Source organism: Medicago sativa, chromosome 1 (assembly GCF_051527215.1).
Source record: "Medicago sativa cultivar Bolivia chromosome 1, Bolivia_mono, whole genome shotgun sequence".
NCBI lineage: Eukaryota > Viridiplantae > Streptophyta > Magnoliopsida > Fabales > Fabaceae > Medicago > Medicago sativa.
The window spans coordinates 23,125,244-23,145,853 of record NC_140749.1 but is presented as its reverse complement, the minus strand read 5'-3'; the positions used below and the strand labels follow the sequence as shown (position 1 = coordinate 23,145,853).

The 20,610-nt window shown below is 32.0% G+C and overlaps 2 protein-coding genes and 1 long non-coding RNA gene across 4 annotated transcripts; 1 reads left to right on the top strand and 2 right to left on the bottom strand.

The window, feature by feature from the left end:
* The first annotated feature begins 1,465 nt into the window (after nt 1-1,465).
* Nucleotides 1,466-6,392, top strand: LOC146953705 (uncharacterized). Of its 2 annotated transcripts, none has more exons than XR_015029980.1 (3): nt 1,466-1,591; nt 5,902-6,002; nt 6,109-6,392. It is a non-coding gene; the product is annotated as an uncharacterized LOC146953705 (long non-coding RNA). The 2 variants fall into 2 exon arrangements; XR_015029977.1 differs by lacking the exon at nt 1,466-1,591 and adding an exon at nt 5,168-5,465.
* Nucleotides 6,393-7,624: 1,232 nt separating this feature from the next.
* LOC146953704 (geraniol 8-hydroxylase-like) lies at nt 7,625-10,447 on the bottom strand. The gene is made up of 2 exons (XM_085711519.1): nt 9,343-10,447; nt 7,625-8,440 (listed from the first exon to the last, which is right to left on the bottom strand). Exons 1-2 carry the CDS (start codon nt 10,219-10,221, stop codon nt 7,826-7,828), a joined length of 1,494 nt encoding a protein of 497 aa, XP_085567645.1. The 5' UTR covers nt 10,222-10,447; the 3' UTR covers nt 7,625-7,825.
* Nucleotides 10,448-12,267: 1,820 nt separating this feature from the next.
* LOC146953703 (uncharacterized) lies at nt 12,268-20,365 on the bottom strand. Its single transcript, XM_085742346.1, has 9 exons — nt 20,204-20,365; nt 18,012-18,222; nt 17,547-17,660; nt 17,399-17,461; nt 16,854-17,292; nt 15,836-16,761; nt 14,869-15,724; nt 14,410-14,756; nt 12,268-13,931 (listed from the first exon to the last, which is right to left on the bottom strand). The coding sequence occupies exons 1-9, from the start codon at nt 20,363-20,365 to the stop codon at nt 12,268-12,270; spliced, it is 4,782 nt and encodes a 1,593-aa protein (XP_085598472.1).
* Nucleotides 20,366-20,610: the final 245 nt, after the last annotated feature.

Below are 20,610 nucleotides of genomic sequence, written 5' to 3'. Positions count from 1 at the left end.
TATTTTTAAAAGTTTTCTCTTTCAAAACCTAACTCACAAACAATTTGCTCAAGTTCGTTAACCACCTTATTGTTTATTTTACAAACAAAACTTCGGTTTTTTTTTAAAGAAACAAACAAAACTTTGGTTGTTTTATGCTTTTGTTTTGTTTTTTTTTTTTGAAAAGTTCTTCCGACCGTCCCTCAATTTTTTTTTCCTTCCGACAATACATCAACAACATATCCTGAAGTGAAAAAACATTTTTTATGAACAAGTGGAAAAATGTTTCCTTAAAAAATAAGTGAAAAAATGTTTAATTTTGATATTTCATTTTCTTGTAAAGAAATATTTTGAGACAAAATATTTGACAATAAAATATTTCAACAACAATTTAGATGATTGACGTAGTTTACATCTATAGTTAATTATGTTTAGTGAATACGGTATATATTGTGTCGTAACTCATCGATTACAAATTAAACATAATTAAAGTTATTTTAACCCTTGACCAAAAAAAAAGAAGTTATTTTGAACGTCATTAATTGCAACTTTCAAGCTATCATACTAAGGTCCTCGTGTGCTTAGTTCAGTTGTTATGAACAATGCATAATATATGCAAGATCCGGTTCAAATCCAGACCACCACCAAAAAAATCATTCCTTTTTTGTCAAAAAAAAAAGCTATCATATTAAGGGTGGGAATAAGCTAGATCGAATTAGACTTTGCTTAAGTAAGACATGCATAGTTGAAAAAACTAAAACCTAAACTTGACATATTAGTCTCTCAAAGACTTTACTTTAAGTTTGGTCTGACCTTTTTAAAAGTCTGACCTGACGTATTATCCTGTCTAAAAGCCTAATTTGTACTAATAATTTTAAATATAACATTTGATCTATTTATAAAAAGGGTAGTAAACATTTTTTTTAAGGAAGTAAACATATATTTTTAAAAGTCTAATAAGTCAATAAAATTTTGTAAAGCATGTAATTTCAATAAAATTTTGTAGAGCTGGCACATCTATTTTGTAGAAGCTAATACGAGTGTATTATACAATGTAGTATATATAATTATGTAACAGCCCATTTTTCGCTAGAATTATTGCATTTAATTATTATGTGTGTTTATATATGCTTGTGTGTGATTATTTGTCTTGGTGTGTATTTAATTCGGGATTAGTGAATTTTTGTCCTAGAAGGGTATTTTAGTCATATTTAGACTAAGGAGTACTTTGGTCATTTGACGAGTAAGGGTAAATTAGTCATTTTATTAAGAAGGTTATTTTTGGTGTTTTAGTAATAATAGTTATTTTTACTAAGTTACTAGTGAGTTGGGGTAATTATTTCGATATGATAATTATTCGGTATTTTAGCGGTTTAAGTGAGTAGCAACTTTTGAGAATTGGTTGGTAAAAACCTAGCCCAACTCGAGAGTGGTATAAACATAACTCTTATGAAAAAATTAGGTTAAAACATTCATTATTTCATTTCACAAACTTGAGAGGTAGAGAGAGAAAGTAGATCATAAACTTGGTGAAGAGGAAAGAAGAGGAAGCTAAGGTTTTGGGAGCTAGAGGAGAGATTGAAGATGAAGCTAGTGGATTCAAGATTTAGAGGTAAGGGGGATATACCCTTTCCATTAAATAAGCTAGAATTGTCATTTTTCACTTTTGGGTCATAATAACTTTTGTATGAATTATGATTTTGTTGATTTTAAATGTTGATTTTCGTGCTCATGTTTATGTGGTTAATTTGGGTATGTGAAATTTGTCATAAATTGGTTGTTTGTGCTTAAACTTCATGGTTGTTATGTGTTAAAATGATTATGTTGAAGTTTTGACTTAAAATGGTGAAAATGAAGTTGTTGTTTATTGTTGATGAATTCATGATTACATATGCTATGAATATTGTTGGATGTTGTTGGTGATGATAATTCATGATTTGGGTGATGATAAGTTTAAGTTGTTGTTGTTGCGTTGGTTTTAAATAAGTCAAAATGTTGTTGTTAGAACTTTGGTGTTTTTGTGAAAACTAATTGAATTGTTATGTAAGCTATTTTAAGGGTTGTGAAAAAGAGCTTATTTGATGTGTTTGAATCTTGTAACATGACTTTAATGGTTTTGGGATAAAGGGGGATCTAAATAAGCACTTTTGGGGTGTTTTTGACAAAAATCCGAGTCGAAAACAATCCAAACGAGCTTTGTCGCGGTGCTGGCGCCTGTACTTGAGGGCGAGGCGCCCAGTTACAAAGAGCCAGCGCCTGGCCCTGACCCCTGGACAGTGCAAGTTTCTACTTGCATTTCGTTCCGAGTGCTTGGGGGCGACGCGTAGGGTTCCTAGGCGATCTTTAGGTGATGTTCTTTTGCTATTTTGATTAAAATTATTGCTAGAACATAGTATGCTTACACTTATATTGGTTTTGTTAATATGGGAAGAAACTTGAATTTGAGACGAACTTGATTTTGAAATAACTGACCATGATTTTTTCTTAAGAGCGATGATTATGTTTTGAGTTATCTACTGTAATAATGAACTTAAATGATGTATGTAGGCTTTATAAATGACCATAAGAGTATGAAACTTGGTTTTTGGTAAAAAGGTGAAATAGACGAAAACTTGGGATTTTCATAGGCGAATTTTAGTGAAATCTTGAATTGAGACTTGTTAGTTTTCCAATGACTTGCATTCATGATAATATGATAGTTTATGATTGAATTGAGGATTTATACGCTTGAGATATGATGAATTGTATGAAAATGTCAAAATCGGTGTTTTGTGAAAAATATACGAACTTTATCGAAATTGAGTTTTACGACTTTCAAAACTTGTGAATGGTTTGTAATCATGTTTATATGGTGGAATGATGATGAATCAATGTCGAATATTAAGCAGTCTGAATAGAGCTCTTATTTTTTTCAATGACACCAACAACAATCTTTATTATAGATTTTTTTTCGTTTAAGAGTATAATTGAGATAATGAAAAGGTAAGTATAGATATACTCATTTATTTTGTTACAATTTTTATGTGATAAAGGAAAAAAACTAAATATTTATGTTTGTTGCACTTTTATTTTAATATTTAAATTTATTCTTATCTATTTGTTAGATGTGTTATTTGTATTGAAAATTAAGAGCATTTTTTTGGTAGTGGTCGGGGTTTGAATCCCGGACCTTGCATATTTTATGCATTGTCCTAAACAACTGGGCTAAGCTCACGAGGACGGGGGGTTGTTTTCTTTATATATAGTATAGATATACCATTTATAACATATATTAAGTTTTTTTTTTTTGTGAAATCCATCAATTTTGATTTCGATTTTACGAATTCTTATATCAATTCTACGGAAGTAATTGAGTAAAATCCTTCGATTTAGTTGCAATTTTACGATTGTCGATTTTGCTTTTCTCTTTCGTCCTGAAGCAAAATCTCGATTTTGACAACTTGTATGTAACCATGAATTATTAGGATCAGTAACCTTCCCAATTTATCAGTAACATCTGGATTATTGGGAAAAGAATAGGATTCTAATCTATCATTTTATTGTAACCAAAAAAAAAAAAAAACTATCATTTTATTTTATTTTGGTTACACTAATCCATCATTTTCTTCCGTCAGATGATTAATTATGCATACAAACGAAGCTTCATGGTCATTCTAATCTGTCATTTTCTTTTGTAAAATAATTATTTAGGTATTGATTAATTACCTCTTGCTAACTTCATGGTCATTACCTCTTCCAACTGTCTTAGAAAAACAATGGGTTCAAATTATGGTACATAGAATTTGATTGCTGCTCTGTAATGCATTTTCCATATGTTGCAGTCTGAATAGAGCTCTGTTGGGGCTTGCTTTTAACCTTTATTTTCCTTCATAGTCGTAACATAAATTATTGTTTGTTTATAAAAAAAAAAAAATTGGTTGTCGAGGTTTGAATCATGGACCTTACATATATTATGCACTGTTCCTACCAAGGGCTTGTTTTTAACCTTAATTTTCCTTCATAGTCGTAACATAAATTATTATTTGTTTATAACTTTTTTTTTTGGTTGTCGAGGTTTGAATCTTGGACCTTGCATTTATTATGCATTGTTCCTACCAACTGAATTAAACTTACGATGACATATTTGTTTATAATTTATGCTTAGGGTGATTCCAATAATTTGATCGCATAGTTTTAACTCTTTTCATTCAAAATTTTCTTAAAAGAGAAATTAATTTGGCTTTTGCTTTTCTTGGATCTCTTGTTGATCACTTCTTATAGTTACTCACTTGGCAGGAATGCCGTGATCTGTTCATCATTATTTAAAGGTTATTTGGCTTGCATGTGCTTGGGAAATATGGAAGGAAAGAAACATCCGTATCTTTAACAATGTGGTGTCTGACTCTTTCATTATACTTGAAAAAATTAAGCTAAATTCTTTTTTATGGATGTCTTAGAATCGTGTCCCTTTAGGGTATTGTTATCATGACTGGTGGCGACACCCTCTCCTTTGTATTGATGTCATGTAATTTTTGTTTTTTTTCCCTTGGTGGTTGGTGTCCTTTACATAGGGGCCATGTCTCTGTAACTGATTGTGAGTGAGTCATCACTTTTAGCGCACTTTGTGCGGGGTGATTCACTTTTGGTTGATGCAATATATTCCATTTTGATTTGTTCAAAAAAAAAGAAATTAATTTCGCTAATGAGTGTGCCACATCATTTTATTTGCCTTGTGAGATGGGGTTAAGGTTGTTTTTGATGGAATCTTTAAATGGCAAGGTGGATATAAAATTTATTTTTTTACATGGGGTTTTTCAAAACTCGCCCAAAATTGAAGTAGCATTCAATACAAAATTACTATTATTTATTTTTGAGGCAGCACAACATTACAATTGTTATTGTTTACTAGCGAAAAGACGGACATATGTTTTCCATTCTTTTTATTACGCTAACGTTTGAAAATTAAGAACGGTGTTTTTTTTATGAAATTTCGATTAAAATTAAAAATATGAATGTTTATTGCTTTCAAGTTGTAACAAACCAAACTAACCATGATTATTTATTTCAATGACAACAATATAACAAAAAAAAAAAATATAATCTGAATTTTTTTGAATGACATTAACAACAATTTTTATTATATAAAATATTGTTTAAGGATATAATTGGGATAATGAAAAAGTATAAACAAACTCATCTAGTTTATTACATTTTTTAAACGGAAATACTTGATATCCGAACAAGAGTTTCACGAATGTGTGTGATTTACTTCCATTTGCAATTCATTTTCTTCTAGTTTTCCATTTGAAAAGAAAAATATATGCTAAATATTGTATCCACTTTATTATATATATCTTATGTCTGCGGTGCTACATCATCACTGCTGCTGCATTAAAATGAAAGATGTGTCAATTAACCATGATACCCACAATGGTAGTGAAGATGACACTGGTGATAGCAGTGGTTCCTACGTACTTCCTATCCTAGAATATACTTTGCACTTTGTGGTAGGTGAATGAGATATTTTGAATTTACTTTATTTTTAAGACACTAAATTATAAGGTTGGGTTTGTAAGTAGAGAGCTTTACTTTGCCTAAAAAAAGCAGTAAGCAAGTGCGCAAGTTCGTGGGAGATTCGCGAGATAATCTTCGCGTTATATAGCATTGCTCTACTATAAATTATCATGCTTTTGACAAAATTTATTTGTGCATACACACATATATTAATGTGTTGTATTTTATTGTGTTATATTTAACATTTATTTGTGTCAATGACGTAGTCAATGAATTAGAGTTATTCTGATTTATTTTGATTTATTGTATTTGATTGTATAGTTAATAAGATTTAATTGTTTTTCTAAAATAAAGCGATGACCTCTCTTTTGAATAGAAACGTTTTTATCCAAGTTTCTGTCATTTCAATGTATATATTCACACAAACAGGGTGAACATGTTCATTAGTATGTCAAGAAGATACAAAGAAATGGCTCAAAATCAAAAGTTTTTCATCGCAACCTTGATTGCTCTTCTTGTATTTGCAGGAGGTATGTGGACAATTAACATATTAGTCTGAATTTTTTTCTCCTGTACACTAATAATATTCCTTATATATATTATATATAAATTCACTAATGATGTTCTTTTAATTAGGAATACGCAACAGTGAGTGTAGAAATGTCGTACGTACCACCTGCATCGGTCCATGTCAACATGGGTCTCATGCTTGTAATGATGATTGCAAACACAACGGCTATGTGAGAGGGGAATGTGTTCTACCGAAGCAGCAGTATTGTTGTTGTATACTTGATTAATGATTAGCTTTAATATTTGAGCTATTCTTCTATATGAAATGTAACGTTGTTCAAAAATAATTAAGCTTCATTGCAACTAAATAAAAACATGATATATTAACAAGAATTTGAATTTATCCATCATATTTCCTTTTTCTTATTGTTTTGATGTTAATTTTGAAGTGTTTTTTCATCAATTCCAAATAATTATTTAAAGTTAAATATTAATATTGGTCGATTCTAATAATAAAGAAATTGAAATGTACCACTGCTGTAAATAAAAAAGTAGGAATATAGTGAAACATTAGACATTTCTTCTAATAAACAGATATAATCTATATCTCCTATCTCCTATATCTCCTATCTATATCTATATACATACATACATACATACATTTGAGCATGTTCCAAGTAGTTAATCCACTTGGCAGTCTATTATTTTCTACCAAAGCCAATGACTTTTTTTTTTTGAAATTTTTGAAATTACCAAAGCCAATGACTATTGTCATTAGTTTTTTTTTTTTTTTGGTACAAACTATTGTCATTAGTTTTACAAACCATTCAAATGAAATTATTTTTCATAATAAAGGAAACTATTCAAATCTAATATTAATGACATTAAAAATGGATTTGTTTTGACTTATTCTTAAATTGGAATTGAATTTTTTTTGTTAACTTACGATTTATATGAAATTGTTTTTCATAATAAAGGAGACCATTCAAATCTAATTTTAATGACATTAAAAACGGATTTGTTTTGACTTATTCTTAAATTGGAATTGAATATTTTCTGTTAACTTACGATTTAATATACTGCTTAATGTTTTGTAACCAAAATATACTGCTTAATCATGTATTTTATTTTGTGTAAATTCATTTACATGTTAATTAAAAATAATATTTTTCTATTAAATTTTATAAATACGATTAATTTCCCGTACTTGGCAGTTTAATATAATAGGGAGATCAAAAGTATAATCAAGCTTCCTTCAAAAAAAAAAAAAGTATAATCAAGCTTTTTTTTCTTTCTTTTTGCCAAAGTCTCGAACCGAGTTCTTCAGGATTGAAAGGAGACATGCAATTAAGCCTTATTATTACTCCAGCCTTAAATATAAACAAAAATTTCAAACAGTATAAATGTAGCTGGTTAAAAATTTGAATCAAGTACTTCCATCGATCTCAAGTATAAACAACATTTCACGTTTTAGGTTAATTAAATAACTGATGTATTTAGTCAATATTACAAACCAGATACATGAGTTATTCAATAAACGTAAACACATATGTTTTACGTGCAATTGAGACCAAAGGGACTATATCAACTTTATTTAACCTTTTTTTTTTTTCACATTCAAGATCAGAAGGATATTACTGAATAAATGAATAAAGTGGATGCAAACTTCACGTGAATGATTCCAATTCATTTTTACATTGCTTTCTTATGATTCCACTAACATTCTCACTAGTCACTACATTACAAACAAATTAACAAAAGGAAATAACACCATGCTGCATTAGATGATAAAACAAACAAAAAAACAATACGTACACAATTTATTTTGTCACATATGAAAAGTTCAATTATTGCTTACTTTAATTGGAACAGCTAGCAAAGGTTGAGCCTTCTCCAAAGTAAGTCCAAATGTATCATCCATATTCATATCCTCAGGTTTAATTCCACCTTCAAGTTCCCAATCAAAACAATTAATAAACAAGCCCAACATCAAAACCAAAACCCTAATAGCCAATGGTAAACCAGGACAAATTCTTCTCCCACCACCAAAAGGTGTCAACTCAAAATTTCTACCTTTAAAATCAACACCTGACCCTAAAAATCTCTCTGGTAAAAATTCATTTGGATTTTCCCATAGATTTGAATCTCTTCCAATAGCCCAAACATTAATCAAAACTTGTGAATCTTTAGGTACTTTATAGCCATTTATTTCTAAATCAGTTTCAGCTTTTCTTGGAAGTAATAGTGGAACTGCTGGGTGTAATCTGAAAGTTTCTTTTATTATTGCTTGTAAATAAGGGAGTTTTCCAATGTCTGATTCTTCAACTAAGTTTCCTTTGCCAATAATTTGGTGTAACTCAGCTTTTGCTTTTGACATAATATTTGGATTGTGAAGTAATTCAGCCATTGCCCATTCTATTGTTGAAGTAACTGTGTCAGTTCCTGCCACAAACAAGTCCTAGCAACAATGGAAAAAAGAAATTGGCTAGGTGCAATCATAAATGATATTTGTAAATCCGTTTTTTTACAACTTATTGAACAACATTTTTGGACAAAAAAAATGTAATTGTTCTAAAAATAGTTGTATAAATATCATTTTTTTAGAATAAATTTTGATGTCAAATAATGATGCATTGCTGGAGTTAGGTAATCCAATAGATGAGTCATATCCTGATCATGATCATTCAAATTTAAAATTCAAAACATGAATCTTATGATTTTATCCAAAGTAAAAATTGTTTATTTAGATATGTGTGTTGTTCTTAAGAAAATGATTAAAAATTATTTGTTTAGAGTTGTGCGTGGTTCTTAAGAAAATGATTAATTAGATTAATTTCTATATTATTCAAAGTGATATTATTCATAATTTGTATATTATTTTTCTCTTACCACAGAATAGTAATAACTTTTTGTCATTATTTCTCTATATTTTTCTCTGCCTTTCGTTATTTTATTTTTTCAACAGTGAATTTATTAATAAATAACCCGACTCCTCTCAAGTTGAGAAGGACGGGATAAAAAATTAGCACCCTTTACAAAAATCCACCACTACATTGGGAAACACAAACAGCCAACCATACAAGAGAAACAAAACAAAAAAATACCACCCACCCAAAAAATTATGAGGGAGTAAATTTGGGCAAACATAAAAATTTATCATTTAAATTTTCTGTCTTTTTTCTTTTTTTGTTAGTGTGTGTAAATCTTGCTTATAAAATTTCGAGACCACACCAATTGTATCAAACATTTATACACATAACACCTGACATGCACCTCCAAATACCAATTTTAGAAAATGAAATAGGAAAATAAATTCATTTTTTTTGACAAAAGGAAAATAAATTCATAAAAATCACATACCACTGATAAACGTTCAATCTTATCTTTATACATCTCCCCAGCATTATTCTCATCATCAAGCATAGCATCCAACATATCACTTTTACCACAATAACCCTTCAACTCCCTCATCTTCAACCTTTGGTCAACCAAACCTTGAAAAATACCTAACAACTTCCCAAAATACTCACCAGTCCTTCTTCTAATACCAATTGGATCCAAAACTTTCAAAGCAGGAAAACAATCTGCAATATTAGCTCTTCCAACTTCCTTCATAATATTTGTAACTAATTCCTTACACTCCCCAGCTATATCGCTCGAACGAACCAAATCAACTGAATAAACCGTATTTGACAACATATTAATCGTTGTTTTAAAAGCAAGTCTTCCAATATTAACTGCTTCCAACTTCTCCGCGCTAATGTTTATATCGTTTGAAAGTTCGAGAATCTTCTTCTGTCTGAGTGTGTGATTCATGTCAAGGTTTTTCGTTGAGAATAAAAGGTTGTTACAAATTTTTCTAAGGTCTTTCCAGCGTTGAGAGATGGGTATAAATGGTAAACTGTAGTCATGGTGGTTAGCACCTTTCATTGCATCGGGGACTGTTCTATTAGAGAGAGATTGGTCGTTGATTTGAAGGACTGATTTGATGGTTTCTGTGGAGGACATAACTATGGTAGTTATTCGGCCCAATTTTAAGGACATTATTGGGCCGTGGATTTTGGAGAGTTTTGCGAGGGTTTGGTGGGGCTTTTGACCCAGTTGATGGAGGTTGCCTATGATGGGAAGGCCACGTGGACCCGGTGGAAGTCGAGGTTTGGGTTTTGAGAGAAAGGAATAGAGGATTTGGAGGAAGATGAAGATGAAGAGAATGAGGAGTGTGGAGTTGAGCGTGTCCATTTGTTGTTGTTGTTGTTGCAGAGAAAGTTGAAGAAGGAGAAGAAGAGATTGAAGGTTTTTCTTTATTGCTAAGGTCACATGTTCTTAAGATTTTATAAGATTTTATAGTGTTATTTGAGTTAGCAATCTCAAGATAAAAATGAGAGGAAATAAAATTTGATTAAAAGTTATTATTATATATAGATAGATATGATTTGAATTTGAGTTATTTAGAACGGTTAATCTTAGGGATTATTTTTTGCAAGTTGAGTTTTATAGGATTTTGGAGAAGAAAACTTTAGAAGACAATTTATATATTTAGAAGACAATCAGTATAAATGATAATATAATAATTTAATCACACTTAAGTCATGCAATTAATTATATTTTTAATTGTTTTCTCTTTCAAAACCCAGCTCACAAACAAATTCTTCAAGTTCTTTAGCCACTTTATTGTCCAGTTTACAAACAAAACTTTGGTTGTTTTATGCTTTTGCTTGATTCCGTTGATTAAGCATAAAGCATATACTAAGATAATGTTAATTAAAAAAATTAAAGTGGACTTCAAATAAATCATTTTTTTAATTCTTTTTCTAACTCATGAGAAGCACGAGGGATTGAAATTATAATAAAACTCAAATAATTATGGGGGATACGAAGCTCTTCCGACCGTACATAAAAACTATTTTTTAGAGATAAACATTTTTTATTAACAACCGAAAAAATATTTAATCTTGATATTTAATTTTGTTATAAAAAAAATGATATTTTATTTTGAGACAAAAATTGACAGTAAAATTCGACAACAATTTAAATGGTTAACACTACTTAAATTTATAGTTAATTGTATTCAGTGAAAGGTTAACGGATGTTCTTAAAACACTCTATAAGCCATTTAAATGATAATTTTGATGAAAATTTGTGTAATAAATGCAATAAAAATTAAACTATTGAATTTTCTTATAAAATGATTTTTCATTTTAAAATTCTTTAAGAGTGGCCCGGAAAACATGTTAATAATAAAACTCCATGTTTAAATACAAATTGAATAAACCAACAAATTTCAAGTGAAAGATTCGGATTGATTTTCACATCGCCTGCACATTGATGGCATAGACATTTGACATCTTGAGCACATCACATTAACAAACTAAACACAATTCAAGAGATGATAAAACAAAACACAATACAATATCTATATATTCAACGATTGCTAACTTTAATTGGAACAACTGGAACATGTTGAGCATTCTCCAAAGTAAGTTCAAATTTATCATCCATATTCATATCTTTAGGTTTGATTCCACCAAAAAAGTTTTCAATCAAAACAATTACTTCCTCCGTCCCTCGATAGATGACTTAGTTGACTCTGACACACGTACCAATGCACATGTTTTATCTTTGATATCTTCAATTCTCTACTTAAAAAAATTATGAAAATTTAATATTTTAAAAATATTTATCGAGACGAATCCAACAACATCTTACATGATATTATTTATCTTTGTGACTTGGTAGAAAAATACGGTCAAAGTATGTTAAGTCAATAATGTATATTGTCAACTAGGTCATCTATTGAGGGACGGAGGGAGTAATAAACAAAGCCAACATAAAAAAACAGCACCCTTAAAGTCAACAGTAAACTAAGACAAATTCTTCACCAAAAGACGTCGACTTAAACGTCTACCTTTAAAATCAATACCTAACCCCCAAAGTTTTTCTAGCAGAGAAGTTAAAAAAACAGAAATGAACTCTTTTACATGAAGTTTGATTATACTATTTATGCACGGATGTCATGTGTTTTTTTAACTTCTCTTGTAAGTCATTTCTGTTATTTGAATCTTTGATGCGAAGGTTAACTGACTACTTATTGAAGAATTCTTGCGCACACTTTAGGTTTGACAGTTTGCCTTAGGAAGTTACTAGACCTTCCACCCGTGCTACCGCCCGGGTCATATACATTGCAAATATAATAATAATAGAAAGGTACTTAAACATGTAAATATGTCATAATCAACAAAATGATAATAGTAATGTCAATAATAATATAAAGTCTTGGATATCACGTTACAAATTACGGAAAATTTCTTGATACACTACATTAGTGGTGCTATCAATACAATCTCCATTCTCATCAATTAGCAATATTTTCAAACCCTTGCGTGAGGTAACTCTTGATACTGCAACATAGAGTTGACCATGAGAGAACACTGGTTGTGGGAGGTAGATACCGACTTGCTTTAGGGACTGCCCTTGACTTTTATTGATGGTCATTGCAAAACAGACAGAAATCGGGAACTGTTTTCGTTGAAATTTAAAAGGAAGCCTTGTATCGGATGATGACAATGCCATTCTTGGGATATATACCAGATCACCAATATTCGTGCCAGTAATAACCCTCCCTTCAAGAACGTACCTACCCATCCTGGTGATTATCAATCTTGTTCCATTGCAAAGGCCTGTAGTCGGATCCAAGTTTCTCATCAACATTATAGGAACTCCAACTTTTAATCTCAATTTGTGATTGGGTATACCTGACGCCTTAATTGTGTTTAAGAACTCCGGTGTATGAATATCATCCTGCCCACGATTCATTGATGGTTTGTGGATTGGAGAATCACAACTTAAGTATATCTTTTCTTCACCAGGAATAAGAGACATCATATAATCATTAATCTCTTCAACTGTTGCATTTCTTGGTGTTAGTATTGCTCGATCTTGGAAATACGAAGTTTCATGCATACTATCTAAAAGAGATGGGTAAACATATTCAACCATGGAGGCAACATGATCACCTGTACTTTGTAGGAGTAGGTCGTCTGGAATTTTCAGTTTGATGTTTACATCGTTATCTTCTCCGATCGACCCATCACCAATGGCAAGCACCCACTCACTAAATTCCGTTCTTTCACGAATGTCATTTTCAGAACTTCCATGTAAAAGTCTCATATTCGTTGTCAAGTTCAACACTTCGCATAATTCCCAAAGTTTGGAGGAATTTATGCTTGCATGGACGATGTCTTGTCTTGTTGCCTTGGGTATCACCGGTAGAATTTGTCTGAAATCCCCACCAAGAACTACCACTTTACCACCAAAAGGAATATCCAATCGATCGTTGTTTTGCTTTCTAAGTATATCTCGGAGAGTCCGATCAAGAGCCTCAAATAAATGTTTGTGCATCATAGGTGCTTCATCCCAAATTATTAGCTTTGTCATACGTATGAGTTCAGCTAAGTGGCTATTAGGATCGATGTTGCATGTCGAAAGTTGATCAGGGGTTATTGGAAGATGAAACCTTGAGTGTACTGTTCTTCCCCCAGGTATAAGAAGAGCTGCGATTCCACTTGAAGCAACTGTCAATACAACTTCACCTTTAGACCTTAAATTTGAAGATAATGCCCTCCAAAGGAAAGTCTTTCCTGTTCCACCATATCCATACACAAAGAATACACCAGGAAGGTTGGCATTAACCCTTGAAATAATAGTATCATATACTTTTTTTTGTTCCGTAGTCATGGTCGACATCAGCCTTCGATGCTCCTTTTCCAAATCACTTTTGTTGTAGCTCAATTCATCGTATATCAGCATATTTCTTGCCCTTTGGATCAAAGTGGCATCAGGTCGGGGCATGGTGGGGTAGTCATCCTTCAAATTTTTCCCATGTCTTAGCAACAATTTTTCAATTTCCGCAAGGGCGTAGTTTTGAAATTGATCATCATCCATAACTAAATCTGCACGTAAATAATTATATTAGTGTGAAACTTAAAGATTGGCGTAGTTTTGCACATGGTTAGATGCTTGCCTAACATATTTTTAAGCCTCTACTATTCCTGGAGCCATTCATGGCAAGTCTACTGATTTAGTAGTTGCCTATTTTCCATATGTAATTGCTACTTGCTACAATACTCTTTTTCTGCTTGTTTAAATTTAACGTGTTTCACATTATAAAATAATCAATAAACTCCCATTATCAGTGAAAGGGAATTATATTGCCCCTAACTTCTAATTCTTCTTAACTTACCTTCCATTCGGAACTAAAATTTGAACATTTTGTTCACTTAAACTCTTAGGTGCTGGTTTCCATCCTTGCAGTTGTCGACGACACAATACTGATGACATAGGTGAGTTTGATACTCTATTGCATAGTAATTATTTCTCTATAACGAAAATAAATAATAACATTAAATTGTTGAAAATGTAACAAAATACCTTGCACACGCAGTATCCGTCTTTGACGGCTTAAGACATCGTCAGCTAAATTACGCCATGTTTTTTCCCAAACATATTCGGGTCTAGAAAACTGGGCTGAAACCAATAGAGCAACAAATAGAATGCGCAAAAAGGTGGCAGTACCCCATTGAGCTGCTTGGTTAATACAATCAACAAACTCCTTATCGTCATCCAACAAACCCAATGCGAAGCAAGTCTCCTTAAAAGAGTTTAATGTGTGATTATCCACAGTTTTGATATCATCGTAAGAAGTACACCCCGTTACATAGTTTAGTAACGTCCTAAGATAAAACTTCTCACCCGATCCAGGCGGCACAAAATGAATCCTACAGAACAATGGAAACATCTTATTATACAAAAAACAAAATATATATATTATATCAAGTAATGTGTGGTGGGAAAAAAACAGAATGTAATATCTATTTAATAGAAAAATACCTCCCAATTGAAAGTCCTTGTTTACGTGGTGTCCATTTATGTTCAGATGCCTTCCACACAAATTTCAATGGAAACTCACTATAAGTGAGGTCTCTGGCTTCAGGATATATTTTGTTGGCCTCCATCCATGCTATAAACTTGGTATCTCTAATATGTGGTTTTTGGAGCACATCTTCAAGGTCTTCATGATCTTCAAAAACCACCGGTTCCTCGCCTTCTAGATGGAAATTCAATCTTTCAACCGAAGGTTCCCTGTAATTAATATCGAATGAAAATATTCGCCATACAGCCTCGCATGCTGAAAGGTATCGACAATCATAGTACATCTTGATTTCATCGTATGTTGGATCAGCAGTATTGTAAAATGTTGCAGTTACACGATCATGTCCTTTGTTGACATATTTGAATAAATATTTTATTGATCGTGACTGGTTACACCACTCAACATTAATGTGTGCGTTAAACTTTAGAAGAAGACTCCGGTTGTATGGCACCACATATCTGTTATCAAGGAATGATTCACCCTTTTTTATGACAACACCGTTATCCCTTCTTCTATATACTGGATAACCATCTGAGTCAATAACAGTGGTATCTACAAATCTCTTGGGGAAATGTTTTGTGCACTTACCGTCGATCGTACACGGTGAACCTTCTCGTTGACTCCCACATGGACCATGCATCATAAGAGTCGACACTATGTTGTGTAAAATAGGTTCGCGTTCTTTGTTGGGGATTTCAGCACTTATGATTTTGTCAATTTGATTTGGATGCACACAGCGAAACTGAGGTTGTAAGAATACTAAAATATGCGCGTGTGGCAGTCCTCGCTTCTGAAATTCTATAGTATAAATAACTGCAAATGAACAAAAACAAATTAATTTCGTAATATTAAATTCATATAGTACAGCTTGTCAAAATAATAATATGTGCCTCTAGTATCATGAAAGAGTTTCTTAATAATTACCTGCTCGAACTTTTCCAAATATTTTCCCTTTCTTAATTTCTTTCATCAGACGGTTTAGCTTTATCTTGAATAACCGTGACACAAAGTCCGGTCTATCAGCTGGTTTGAGGTTGTGTTTTTTAAGGAAATCAACTAACTCTGGCCACTTATGATTGCATGTAAATGTGATAAAAAGATCTGGATACCCAACATAAGCACAAATCGCCATTGCATCTTGGTAATTTTGAATCATGTATCGTGCTCCACCTACGAACTTGGATGGCAGCACTATACGTTTTCCTGCTGTTGCTGGACCTGTTTCACCTCTTAGCACCGCTTCATACAATCCTTTATACATATCCGCCCTGACCTCTTTTTGGTGGTCCCTATACCATTTTAACCGCCATGATTCTATCATGCTATAACCATCGACCAAAAACTGTTGAAACAACCGTCGTGTAAATACCAGTGTTGATTGATCAATCTCTCTTTGTTGAATGTAGTAGGCGAACCACTCTTTCATTGAAACATACAACCTTTGTATGGTCTTTTTCTTGTGATTATCAGAAAATATGATATCTCTTCTAAAGCCATCCTCTCCTCTAGAAAATATCAAAGGATATTGCAGTGGCAAGTACGACGGCTCAAAAACAGAAATACGTTTTAAATATCCAGACTGCTTTTCAACCACAATATCTCGTTCCCCCTCGGATGCGTCATAATCTCCAACCACTAAAGCTGCAACTTCAGATGCTGTAGGCAAATTGTATCTTCTACCATCATAACCTCTCTTGCTTAATATTCGGAGTTTAATAGTTGGTGCATTTTGTTGCAGCATTGTGTCTCTTACATTTCTATATGATTTAACATATTCATTTGAGCTGTCGAGTACATCGCGCAATTCCTTTACAATAGTGGCTTTCAAAGAGTTCTTATCATCTTCCATCCTATGCACATAACAACCAAATTAGATATAGGACAACATAGAGTCATCTTTAAATTTTCTCTGAAATACATTATTTATATTTGAAAACAATACCTGATAGCTGCCATACGATTTTTCAATTCATTATCGGTGTCGTATATGTACAGTTGAGCAAACTTGGGTTGGTGCCCAGGTTTTGGGATCAAACTTCCTATTTGATGATAATTCTCTCCATTTAAAACAAAAACAGGCGGAGACCTACCTTTATTCTTTGTTTTATCAATTTCTCCCCCCATAGACGTAAACGCAAACATGCTGTTAAAGGACCTTATATTTTCCAGGAAAAATCTGCTTTTCCTATCATTCTTGTGATATAAGTCATACAACGGCTGAGGTAATGGCTTTAAATGTGCAATCTCTACTCTTCCTTGACTACAACACATCGAAAATAATGGATTTGGTGTATCTTGTGACTTGTTCACCCTCTCATCATACCACATTAGAGCCTTGCATTTTGGGCATTTAATCTGTGGCTGCCCAAAGTCAATATAATCTGCAATTTTCCAGACATTTTTTTATAGAGGTGAATATCATTCTTATTTCAGAAGTAATTCTTATTTGCATGTAGCATATGTGTATTCTAAGTATTTGTTAAATACCGACACAAATCTGACCTGTTAGATCAGGTTCGTTTGAGACTTCATCGGCCGAGTCATATTCAACTGGTGGGAAATGGAAAGTTGTTAACACACATGACAGTAAAACCAAACAATATCTAAATGAGATTTGTATGTCAGAACTACTTACCATGGTCGTTGTCAGGAACATCATACATTTCTCCATTCTCGTTGCACATCAACTCAGTATTTGAATTATCAGGTTCATCCGTTGATAAATGGACATTCATACTACCAATTGTGTCTGTGAAGAGTAACCGTTATAGCTTTTAAAATGAGCAAAAAAAATTGTACAGGACTGACCATTGCACTATAACATTATTCTAAGTCATAGTATAATATTTTGCAAAATCAAATCATCAAGTGGGACAGGGTATTTAACAAATATGTAAAAGAATCACCAAAATAATATGTTTCGAAAACTTTAAGTAGATGAATTAGAAGAGTTGTAACATTTCAAAGTTATATTGCACTTTACATACACTAACAATTTGATTTGCTATTATGTTCCACTTGATATACTGTGACTTATTTAACACATAAACGAAATTGAAGCAATTTTTTTGGAACTTTAATTTTAATTTTGCAAACTTACCTCTGCAGACAGGGTCGCTCAAGTCAGTGTCTGCATCACCTATATGTAATGCGTTCTCATCCTGGAATTGAGAGCTTCTCGCCCTTTTAAAAACATGTCTACCAGGACCAAGAGGCGTAAGTTTGTCGACACCAGGATTGTGTCTCAGTTGTGATTGAATATGTGGATGAGAAACTGCATAATCAGCAAGAAAAAATGAGAAAGATTTTGCCTGAATGATATTAACAATGAGCAGAAAATTAAAACAGTATATACCATTAGTGATGTTCGACAGTGGACTACGGTTATGGTCAATCCTGCGCCTCTTTGTGGTTTCCATTGTACAGGTGGTTTATTTCTGGTGCAACACCATGAGTTCTCAAAAAGACAAATAGATGTGTGACGGGTGCAAAATGAAAAATTAAAAAACCGTTCCACAATTAAAATGAAAATAGATGTGTGACGGGTGCAAAATTAAACTTCCACAATTGCAACACTGATAATGAATTAAAAAACCGTATAGGACATATAAACTTCCATATTAGATGTGTGACCGGTGCAAAATGAAACTTCCAAAATTAATCTTCCAAATAGATGTGGAAGTTTAAAATACAAATCAAACAAATACCATTGGTTCTGTTTATGTCAGTGACACATAAAGAGTTAATTTTAATAATATTTGGTTCCCAAAGAATACCAAAGTTTTGCTTGATGCCCATGTGATTAATCTTCACTTTGTTTAGTTAAATATTGACACGATCACAATAGACTACACCTGTTAACTTTGTAGGAAGATTTACCTCTAAAATTAATCTACCACTTACATTATTGTATAGTTTTGTTCCATATATCCTTTACTTGACATATATAATATTCATATTTTTATAATTAGTTTCTACTTAAATACTCCCTCCGTCCCTTAATGTAAGCCTCCATTGCAAATTTTACAAATATTAAGAAAAGGTGAAAGCGTAATTAATATGTCTATTTTGTGTGAGGTTATTACTAAATTGTCTTGGTTTTAGTGTATTTAAATTTGAATTTTTCATATTTGAAGGTAAATTAGTAGTATTAATTAAGGTTATGTTTGGAAAAAATAATAAATTCATCTAAAAAATTGAAAGGGAGGTTACATTTAGGGACAAATTTTAATCTCAATAGGTGCTTAGATATAGGGACGGAGGGAGTAGTCAATAACATAAATCACATTAATTTTAGATTTTAGCAAATAAGAACAATTAACAGATATAGATTGAAGACTTTGTTTAACCATTCAAGCCTTGTGAGTTATAAGAACAATTAACAGATATAAACTTTAGGGACTAAACCTTATTATTGGTTGTTGAAATATCCATGGATTTGTAGAATAGTTAGTTTAAGAGGGATGATCTTGTAACTAAGTATTGTAAATTTTTGTTTGCATGGTTACATTAATTATTAGGTATATAATTTGGTAAGCTAAACGTAAGATATAAAGAATTTTAATGGTATATTTGATAACTTAGTATGAGTCTATGTGGTAGAAATCATGATAGTTAGATTGTTTAGTTTATGGTGAATTCAATTTTGATCCTTAGCAAAAAAATAAAATAAAATAGGAGACTCAAAGTGCTGATTTCATTACTTTATATTATTGTCATTGATGATAGATGGACATCTCTGTTGCCATTTTGGTATCTTCAGAGGGATTAGTGCTTAAGTTTTTCCTAGAATCTTAGAAATTCAAGCCTTGTGAGTTATACTTAAGAAAAAGGAAATTACTACATTGTCAGGTGAAGGAAGCTTATCAACTTGTGATCAATACATCAGTACCATAAACTATTATGTAGAAGTTTAAGTTTAATTTTTCTTTAGTTTGTCATAACCAGATTGCTTCTACAATTTTCAAGATAGTGCTGAGTCTAAACTCTAAAGCATAAAAAATGACAGTACTCATTAATAGTACTCATTTTTAGAATTGTAGAAGCAATCTGGCTTAACAATGAATTGTTGATGAATGATATACAAATGTAGATTAGTACATTAAACTATTATGAAAATGTGTGAATTGTTTCAAGCAATAAATTGGAAAAAGGAAAAATAAATCATAAAGTGTAAAAGAGAAAAACTAAACTATGTGGTGAAAAAAACTAACAAAAAAAAAAATAAATCTAAGTTTTTAATTAGTCTTGCGACGCCTGTGGGAAGGTGTAGAAGCAGGAGCAGTCCAATACTTCTTCACAGCAAATAGAAGCTTCTCTCTCTCTCTCAAGTGGTCCATTTTCATGGTCAACAATTGAACTATCCCATTCCAATCCATTAGCAATGTTCTTTACTTTCACTAATACATCATCTCTGATTATTACTGCTCCTTCAGGTCTCAGAATTCTATCCATTTCTAGCATAATGTCTTGCAATTCACATCTGCCATTGTAAAGACTGAATAGTGAATCATCATGGATTAAATCATATGTTTTTGGATAAGTCACTACACCATTTGTTGTCTCTGGCAACACTTTTTTAGGGGACGTGCAGAAATTGTCCCCTAAAAGTCCCTAAGGCAACGTCTTTTGATTGTCACTAGAAATAAATTCGCAACCCCTGGAAATCGTCCCCTTAGATACTTCTGGGGACGTTTTTG